Below are 10,708 nucleotides of genomic sequence, written 5' to 3'. Positions count from 1 at the left end.
TACCTACTGAACTCAGTACCCATATTGTTCTCCCAATTGACACCCATATTGTTCTCCCAATTGACAGACTCCCATATCTTTTATTGTAAACACTCTGAACTGGCTCAGTCCTATTTCACAGCAATATGGGAAGAGAGAGAGAACAACCATAGCGGCTGACAACAGAGAATAGCTCATAAGAGCCTCAAATGAGCCCAAGATTCTCAATTCTGGGCTTTTTTCATGTAGCGATGGTGTCAAATAGAACCAGCAAGGCAACATAGGGCCCCCCACCAAACTGGTTTCCTTCTGTTGCTCAGTACTTCTCAAACTATCTTGAGGAAGGAGCAGTATTTTCCCCCTTTTCCACTGTGTGTGAATTACAATAAAACTGAAGCATTAGAAAAATGAAATAAAGAGACACATAAAACCCAAGCTTCTTTTTTATCATTAAACTCAACCAACATAAATAGGACTCTGTAAAATTGCTATGGAAGTTTCTAATGGACTATCAACTGTTGTGTTGATATTTATCTTATGGCCTCGTAACAAATTGTTCATGGAGAGACCCCAGCTTGCAGAAAACACTTTGAGTTGCACAGATGGCAGTCATGACAAAGCCAGCAGGAGGACTTAGGCGTGCTCAGAGCCCCAAAAGGCTATTTTAATTGTATTTATCACCCAAACTGTCTCTCATATGATCTCACCCTTTCTTATCTCCTCAAAACCCTTTCCAATTCCCTCTCAACTCACTGCAGGATAGAGTTTAAAACCACCCTGTCTGATATTTTCTTCACTTGCTTGTGCGTGTGCTCATTTTTTTAATTAGCATGTGGAAGGCCTTTCACATCAGGAATACCAGAAGGAATGCTTTTGCAGTCTTTCCTGGTCTGAGACTTCTCTTACAGTCTTCTGTTTTCCATCTATGTCCTCAAATCACCATATCCTTGTGACTGCAAGGATGTAGACTCTTCCCAGCCTCTGCCTCTTTATCTTATCTCTCTTCTATCACACTGCCCTGTTCTACTAAAACTACTAAATCACTTTTTAAAAGTTCCTCCTGCTCGATACTCCTCATCATAACCCAATGAATCGCAGAAGATATTTTCACCAAGAGTGCGTATTTGCCTTCTTTTAAAATAGTCAAAGAAGCCCTTGAGTCTCAGTAAAGATTAAAGGACACACTGGCCAACCTAATGTACTTTCCAGATCTATGAGATTAAGAATGACATGAAGAGATGGAAAGATGTGAATCTGTGGTTCCAGTGTCATATACTATGTTATTACTATTGCTGTGGAGGCCTTCTTTCTGAACTTGCAGAAACTCAGGAATGCCAACCCCATTTCCCCTGTCACTGTTTCTCTGGTTTCTACTTAAATGAAATGATTTGCCTGAAAAATAATGCCTGTATCGAGGAGTAAGCAGCTTTGAGCAAAATTGTGAAGTAGACAATGTGTGTTAGGTGTCCCTTTCTTCCTTCCTTTTTTTTTTTTTTTTTTTAAATGAAAGCTTCTTTATTTATTTATTATTTTTGGCTGTGTTGGGTCTTCGTTTCTGCGCGAGGGCTTTCTCCAGTTGCGGCGAGCGGCGGCCACTCTTCATCGCGGTGCGCAGGCCTCTCACTGTCGCGGCCTCTCTTGTTGCGGAGCACAAGCTCCAAACGCGCAGGCTCAGTAGTTGTGGCTCACGGGCCCAGCCGCTCCGCGGCATGTGGGATCTTCCCAGATCAGGGCTCGAACCCGTGTCCCCTGCATTGGCAGGCAGATTCTCAACCACTGCGCCACCAGGGAAGCCCTCTTCCTTCCTTTTAAAGTGCAAACCATCCTTTTTAGTGGGGGCGGGGGGGGGTCACCTCGGTTCTGGGAACCAGCTGGAGATAAAAACATATCCTGCTAATGAAGCTGAATCTGGCCTCTATACCCCGACACCAAATTAATTCTCAGAGACAGAGTTTTGGGTGAAGTAGAAAAGAATATCTTTATTGTTTTGCCAGGCAAAGGGGGCCACAGCGGGCTAATGCCCTCAAAACTGTATATCGCAACCAGGAGGGGGTAGTGAGGAGTTTTATAGTAATTGTTCAAAGAGGGTGTGATCAGCTTGTGGACATTCTTCTGATTGGTTGGTGGTGAGGTAAGTGGGAGTCAGCATCATCAACCTCCTGGTTCCAACCCGTCTGGGGTCTAGGTGCTTGTGGGAAGCACACTGTTAATTTCTCCCACCTGGTGGAGGTTTCAGTATCTGCAAAACAGCTCAAAGATATTGTTATGTGTATCCCTTGAGGGGGAACCAGGACCTTGTCCCAAGGCTGCACTATAGTTTCTTGACTGTTCCTCCCTTGTCTCCGCATCCCCTCCCTTCCCTAATTAGCAACTGTTTGAATCTGCTCCTTGGAACTCAGGGAAGGTCATGGAGGCTGAAGGAAGCCTATTTCCTGTAATCAAGAAATGGGGGACACAGAAAGGCTTTTGTGCCCAGGAGCCTCACAGGGTCCTGCTTGGTATCACTAACAGTGGTGTGCTCTCAGAGGTCAGACCCCCACCTTTGCTGGCTACCTCAAAAGAAATACTCAATTCCAGGGCTCCTTTACACTGGAATGTTTATGTTATTTATTATGTGCACAACAGGTAAGAGAAAGATGGATTTTGCGCTGCTGAAAGCCCTTACTGTAACCTCCTGCCTTACCTAGTGCCTTCTGGGCAAAACAGGTCTCGATCTTCTGCAGGTCTTTCACACACTACCATCCATCCCTTGTAGAAGACTATTCCTCCCTCTCTTCAGTCCTACCCCTCTGCTGTAACTCCTTTTAGTCACAGGATGGATTCTGGGAAGCAGACTCTGAGTTTGGCAGGCAGGTTGTTCATGGATGCACACTCAAAAGCCTTCTTGAACTCCATGGAGAACTGGGAGCTAGAATGAGCCTTTAGAGTTGTCGTGAGTGGGGCTGAAATGGTTGAGTCTTTATACAATTTCCCTTCATCAGTTAATAAGTTGGGCTGCCCTAGGAGGGATGTGACCATAGGTGACATGCTTGTGCAACTCAAGTAGTTCCTGCGGGGACTCATGGGTGATGTCTGCCTCAGGACAGCTGGAGAAACAAGCCCTTCCTTAAAGGAGAATCCTGGTAGTGCATCTCCAGGTCCATCACACCTTCTTTGCCCCGTTAACTCCTAGTCATTTTTTGAAATCAGTGCTCAAAGACATTTCATTTTTTTCCTTTAAAAAATAGATGTATAGCTGTATTCACACACACACACATATTTATTTATATTGATTCTTTCTGTCTTAGGGACAGTGAACCCTGAGGGTGGGGAATTTTTCTGCTTAAAGACTCCCCATAGGAGCCGCTCAGTGTTTGACTGAAGGTTGATCCTTAATAAAGATTTCTTGGTAACTCTCTTTTCTGTAGGAAAAGAAGAACTGTTATCTCACATTGCCCTTTATTATTATTTTTTTCTCAGCAACATTTGCACCCAGGTAGAAGCAACAGCAATGAGGCTGAGGCTGATAAGCTGAATTAGTGACATAACGATGCTAAAGGAGCTTTGGATCGAATACCATGTTGTCCTTTAACATTATGTGCATAGAGGGCAGTCTGGCCAAGCATTTCACAAATGAATCCCATTCATCATTGGAGGGTTGCCTGATCAGTGCAAATCCATCAACACCACTGAGCCAGTGTCTGCCGATTCCAACCCTGGTTCAGCACAGGACACACAGTACACATCCTGCAGTCTCTGTACGTGGAGGCTGTATATTTTATAACTTTAGAATATGATGAGAAAAATTATATATCTTACGTAACTATTTGACCTATTTATTCAGTGGGTAAGTGGCTAAATAAGCAGGTCAGGAAGGAATTAAGAAAACTGGATAATCCACCCCTAAATAGATTTAGCTATCAAGGGATGGTGACAAATGTATGCTAAGATTTCACATCTTCACATCAATCCCACGTTTACAAAACATCATCTCAAATCCTTTTCAAGTATTTTAAAGTTAGGTTTAATAGTCTATCCTAAAATTTTCATTGAATCTTTCATAAAAGGATTACTAACATTGGAGATGTTAAAATATGTATTTTCCCTGAAGGCATTTGTTAACTTCTGCATGGATGAAGGAGCAAAATAAAATGTCATATTTGGAATACACAATAAATATTCATCATCTGATCAAATGTTGGTAGTATATGGACCTTATACTGCCCGCAAGGGAAGCCCTTGGTGGTCAAAACGAATCACATTTACTTATATACTTCCTTTAAGTATGTGATAAGGGGACTGACATATTAAAGAAGTAGCCTAGTAATGATTCCTTTAATAGAAAATGTAGACGGTCTGTTCTATAATGAGGTGTCAACTGCATTCTCGAAACCCAGAAAATGGATTTCTGTGGCAGCTGAACCAGAAGAGCGACAGTTGGAAATACAACAACCTGCCGAGTGGCATTTGCACCTGCACACAGCCTAGGACAGAATCAAATGGCCAGAAACCAATTCATGAAAATAAGACCGAACCTGACCTTTTTCCCCTTTTGCACAGTCTTGGTTTCCGCTTCCCTTCCGGGAGCCGGGGATGGGAGGGTGGCTGGGGCCCAACCGACGCTACTACGTGGCCCCCCAGACCCCACCCCCCAGGACCCAGTGGTCCCTCCCATACCTGCGCCGCCGCACTCCTGGCTGCGCGCCCTCCTCAGCTCGCCCTGAGGCCGTCTCTTGCTGGCGGAGTTGCGTCTCATTCGGCCTCCGTCTTCCTCACTGCGCCCGTGCTGGGGTCCCTGCTGGCCCTTGGCTTTCTCCTTGCCGCTGCCACCCTGCTGAACAAGTGGCAGGGCTTGTGCAGGCCCTGAATGGACTGTCTACGCGGCGTCACAGCGGCCTTAGTCTCCTTCACCATCTCCATCACAGCTGTGGGTTGATGGGACGGGCCTTCGGAACCAAAGCCCAGGCGTTTTCTTTGCCACCATGCTGTTTGCACTTGACTTCTACCTGATCTTTCACAACGTGGCCGAATTTCTCAAACGAGGGGACTCTGCAGAGGTGACCACAGCCCACAAAATGGAAGTAGGGAATTCCGACTGTGACTCCGGAGGTGGCCAGGGGGCCGTGTGTTGGGAGGGAGGCTGTGACTTCTCAGAGTAGCAGTGGGAGTTGCTGACGGAGCGGGCCTCCTCACAGCCCTGAGGTGACGTTCCTGAGCCCAGCACACAGGACGGCACCCCTTGCCTTAGCACTGTCTAGCCGCTCTGCACGTGAGGGCATCTTGAATGTTCCACCCCTTCTCCCCACGTATCTTTCACGGACCTGAAGCCCTTTAACCTCTCTGCCAAAAACAAGTACAAGGGGACAACGTGCGTAGAGCCTTGTTACCTCCCCCTCCCCCCCGCCCCCACTCAAGAGAAGCATTTCATGCTGTGGGCGGAGGAACAGCTAAGACGGAAACCACCACAGGGCCAACCTGCCAGGCCCCAGTCGTTTTTGTCTGCATTTGGTGCCCCTGTTCGTGACAGGCACTTTGTCCAGAATGATCCTTCCAAGATTCTTTTGTTCAAGGAGCACTAGCTCCCTCTTCTTTCTTGAGGCAGGGAGAAAACTGACCTTTGCCCTTTGAATCCCATTCATCATGGGAGGGTTGCCTGATCAGTGCAAATCTGTCATCACCACTGAGCCAGTATTTATTAACTGAAGATTAGAACATTCAGGTTTAAGTTTGTGTGCTTCTTGTTCATGCATTTCCTTATGAAAATATCTTTCCACACGTAGGTCAAAAATGTAATGGAAAATATCATGGCTGGATTGCAACAAACCAACAGTGAAAAGATACTCCTGAGCTGGGTCCGACAATCAACTCGTAATTATCCACAGGTTAATGTCATTAACTTCACCACCAGCTGGTCTGATGGTCTGGCTTTGAACGCTCTCATCCACAGTCATAGGTAAGATTATCGAGACATTGAATAATTTTTAAAAGTATTGATTTAGCGTATGATATCTTTTTCTCCAGGATGGTTCCTGATCATTTCCCACTATGCAACATGTTATTTATGTTGACCGTATTGATCTAACCATCCATTGGAATGTACTGAATAAGAATATCCTATTTTTATGTGATATTACACTTAGTTGTTGAAATGTTAAAACTATCAGAGCATGAATGTGGTTATGGTGGAGGGGGGGTATCAACATCTTTGAAACTGAGACTGCCAGAAAATCAAGGTTATATTCTAACTTTGCTAAGAATGGAGTTGGTCTTTCTATGCAAATAATGTGTTAGTAATGAGCTTCAACTGTAGCGTTAAAAATGGTTGTAGATCTTATGTGAGTGGCTGTAGTGCAATTAATTACCATCATCAGATTAATAATGTGAAAAAGAAACATTTCTCTTGTCAGATACTTAGATAGCAAATACCATAAGGCCCTGTATGTGTGTATATATATGTATATATATTTATATTTCAGGGTTAAAAGAGGCTCTGAGCATCTTAGCAACCAAGGCAAAGAGCAGACCACAATCAATTCTATGACTCAGTGCTCAGAATATCAAAAGAAACAATTGCTCTGGAACAGCAAAGCAATTGCTATAAAGCATGAGAGTTGTTCTGTTGACCTTCGTAAAAGGAACTCAGTGTGACATAGTGAACCAAATGTCCTTAACTATATTCACACTATTATATTTTCTAAGATAAAATAGTTGTTTGCTTTTTCTTGTATAAAGAAGCTCAGTAAGTGAATTAATAACAGTTCAAGAAAAAGCAAAACAACATGGTAAATACATACATTATATATAATGAATACATTCATATATATTGTATGTATAATACATTTACTCTAAGGAACATCTGCTTTGGTTTTCCTATTACCCATCTCTTTTACCCAGCCCAATCCCCAGGGTCAAATACATTGCCTTATTAACTGTGTTTGAAATGCCACTGGACTGCATCTGCCCTGATTTTCAGTGTAGCTTATCTTTTCTCACTTTGATCTTTCTTTTCTCGACGAGTCTAGTCTACCATTTTCCTATGCCAATCTTGCTTCTAGAAATGTCCAGAATATAAATTTTCTTCCTGGTTTACCAGTCTGGGAGCAAATGCTCTCTAAATAAGCATCTTTGTTGGGTGTCTTGCTCCAGCTGGGTTTAATTAACCCCATCTAGACTGAGTTTCCAGGTGAATGACTCAGCAACCTGACTTTGGAAAGGAGGCAGGCTCACACTCAGTCGGCATGTTAAGCGATGTTAATATGTTGTTTTTCCTAAGTGTGACACGAAGAAAAATATTCCACAGCCTCAGTACAGCCAGATGAGAGGGGATAGAGACGTTCATTCTGCATTATAAGTCAGTGTTCATTTATGCAGCCACATGCTTCACAGTAAGGGCCGGAACATATTGATCCTGCTGTTCATGTACGCATTTGCAGATGAACAGAAATATCGAGGATCGGGTTATGCGGTCCTTGTTGGCTCGTTAGCATTTTCTTTTCAAGTGGAAGACTTCAGTCCTGCAAGCGTGTTCACAGACTACATTTGTTAATATTCTATTTCATGATTTCTGAATGCATTTGTAAGTAATACAATAAACATATCCAGGTTGCCCTGTCACATCTGTCCCTGACCTACTCTTTGTCTCTCCAAATATCTACGTTTATATATTCTTTTGTCATACTGAGTGAATCATCAGTAACTACCTTCTTATACATAACATGGTTACTTTTCAAGAGGTTTCTCACAGTTGATAATGTTCTTTCATGAATCATCTCCCTCTTCTTTTTGTCTCTGACAGATGAACATATTGTTTATCTAAAGAAAAAGAGAATGGTTGAACTGTTTATTCCAGGGTGATTGTCATTGGAACACTTAGGAATGTCATGAGGTGTCCTGATTGCAATAATTGAAAGACTGTGTAGAACAAAGGCATGAACTTGATAACGAACATAGGAATTGACAAAGAGCCTTGCCAAAGATCAGGCTTTTAGTGACTTTATATTTCCTTAAGGCTAAATTTTATTTTAATATGTAAGAAATTAAAAGTATTAAATTAAAACGCAGAGTTCACTACAGTGCAGTTAAAAGGAAGCCAGATTCTACTTTCATGGGAAAACCAAATGATAATTGATTAGAAGTATGCTCAAAATATGCAAATAAGTTGCAATAAGTATAAAGTTGCAGTTAAATTTTCTTCCTAATTTCTTATTTTAATTTATTAGCATAGAAGTAACATAGCACGTGGTTTAAAAAAAAAAACGTCAAACATTAGAGAGGGAGGCAAAGGACAAAAAGAAACAAAATGTGTCTTCCTGACCTCAGCCCTGTCCCATCACTCTCCACTTCCTAGAAGTAGTTACTGTCAGCAACTTCTTTTATTCTTTCTGACGGTTTTCATAATTATATATATTTCTTGATTAATTCATTTCTGACAGTAGATGGATGTATTCCTTAATATGAAGCCCACAAATATTACGTCTTATCCCCATCTGTTTCCTGATTTCATCACTATATTATAATCATTTTATTCTTATAATTGTTGCCTGTGTGACTTTAAATGACAGTGGTATACTTAGTTTCAAGTTTAGACAAGATCTGTTGACCACCTGAAATGAAGGTTGAGGATATTATCACCCTCATACATACTTCCTCCTCTTCTCTCCTCTCCACTTCTGTCATTATATTGTTATTCTTGCATCAACAATGTTTGTAACATTTATATCTCTTCTGTAAGTATAGGTTCTTGGCTTGAATCTGTACATTGAAAATGTATTACTGTTATTTTATAAATATAATTAACCTTAAAGTAATAGAAGTTAGTGTTTTTAAGCAATTATTATTTTGTAGGCCCTTTTCTAAGTAAAATAACCCATCTGTTTCTCATGACATACATACTATCATTGTCCCCATTTCACAAATAGGCAAATCACATAACCTCTCTGTGCCTCAGTTTCCCAAAGATCATTTGGTTATGTCAACCTAAACAGAGATAAACGGAGGCAAGGTCAAATGATCAGAAATTCAGTTTATTCAGGAACAACAGGGGAATTGCAATTTGGGAAACACATGCTGTAACAATCTACAGGCGAGTCTGTTGGGGGTTTGGGGCAGTCTGTGTGTATGGGCAAGGAGCACAGAGAGGGGGCAGTACAGCCGGAGTGCAAGCAATAAGTTCATTGACTTGAGGATGGGGAGAGATTCTTGGTGGATATTCATTGGTTGGGAGATAAGGCTTGATCTTCTGTAAAACAGGCGATCATAGAAAATCAGCCTCTGAATTCTTAAGTTCTGTTCTTCTGAGGGCACGTGTGGGAAATTCTCCATTTTATATCCTCTGGTTCCATTTTTGACTGAAATCTTTTCACAGCTAATATGCTGTAGAGCCAGGATATGGATTCGTAGGGGACTCTGCTTATCTACTAGGCTGTGTTATCTCATTCAGTATGTCGGTTTCCTCAAAAGTGTGGGGATCCTTGGTGGCACATTCTTATTTATGACTTATGGTCTAGGTTAGCATGGAAAGGTATGTGGCTTTCCTCTTCAGTTGGTTAGTTTTACAATTCTTTATGCATTTGAAAATCATGGTTATTTAAAATGTTAATTGTGAATTTTAATGATTTAAAACATTTTATTAGATTGATTTTAAATGCTAGAAGAGACCTCGAAGGCCATTCAGTACAATTCCTTCTTTTTAAAATGAAAACACTGAAGCTCAAATAGATTACATGACTTAGATAACTTGTCACCCAGGTAACTAGTTAGTGGCTAAGGAGAAGGCGAAGGGGATGAAGGGAAAAGGGCTTAAATGTGGAAGTAATCCTATTTTTTTATCATACTGATTTAACCTTGTTTACTTTGCTGTAGGTAAGAAACTGGTTTCCCACACTCTCCCACCTATATTCTTTTCCACTCCCCTTAGTGAGAGATGGAGAAATGAAGATGGGGCAGAGGTTGCATAGTGAAATTAAAACTTCCCCCAAATAGTCTAGGATTTAATTTTTGTTTCTTAAGAGTCTTTCCACTACTAGAGACAGCTCCCAACTTATACATATTTTAGGTTCTAAAAGGTTTTTAGCTGTTTTGGGTAACTTGGAGTATATAGGGGAGATTAGATTTACTAAGAAGTGCACAAAAGTCTGGTGAATTAAACAGGGTAGGAGCAAGTAGAGAAAAGGAAATGAGAGTCAAAGGAGAAATAAAGTTGCACCTTTATTTTGAATTCTGGTTTTAGAAAATAGCAGCTAACCCCATCCTTGAAACATCTTCTCTTGCAGAGCATGAATTCTTAAGCAGGAGTCCATTGACAGACCCAAATGTTCTAAAATTCTATGTAATTCTGTTTAAAGCTATGGATAGGAATTTTGTCTGGGTAGAAGTTTCATAGTGCTCATCGGATTCTCAGAGGTATCTGTGATCCAGGAAAGGTGAAGAAGCACTTAACTAATGGTTTCCAATGTTGTTGGGTAAAATTGTAATTCCCTAACAGCCAAGGCCTTTTACAGACTCAGCCCAATCCTCCTCCTAACCATATCTCCCACCACTTGATACTAGAAATCTCCCAGTGGAGCCAGGCTTGTGAGGTCCTGACTGACTGGGCACATTCTGCTCTTTCCTTCCCTAACAACTTTGATTCTCTAACATCCATGCAATTTAGAATTCTATTCTCAAGCACTTTTCTTTAATCTAACCCAAACCACCATTTAAGAATCCCTTAAGCCTCAAAAAAAAAACTTTCTTGACCTCTTCAGATTTT

At 41.5% G+C, this 10,708-nt stretch overlaps 1 protein-coding gene across 1 annotated transcript in view; it reads left to right on the top strand.

Annotated features, from left to right (window-relative positions):
• The first annotated feature begins 5,738 nt into the window (after positions 1–5,738).
• The window catches only part of DMD (dystrophin), a 1,714,964-nt gene continuing 1,709,994 nt past the window's right edge, over positions 5,739–10,708 (top strand). The window contains exon 1 of the mRNA XM_061178407.1: positions 5,739–5,911. Coding sequence (XP_061034390.1) covers positions 5,751–5,911 — 161 coding nt within the window. The 5' untranslated portion in view covers positions 5,739–5,750. The remainder of the gene's footprint in view (positions 5,912–10,708) is intronic.

The sequence above is a fragment of the Eubalaena glacialis genome, chromosome X (genome assembly GCF_028564815.1).
Source record: "Eubalaena glacialis isolate mEubGla1 chromosome X, mEubGla1.1.hap2.+ XY, whole genome shotgun sequence".
Classification (NCBI taxonomy): domain Eukaryota; kingdom Metazoa; phylum Chordata; class Mammalia; order Artiodactyla; family Balaenidae; genus Eubalaena; species Eubalaena glacialis.
Note: the sequence above shows the minus strand (reverse complement) of the source record. Positions and strands in the feature narration are given on the sequence as shown.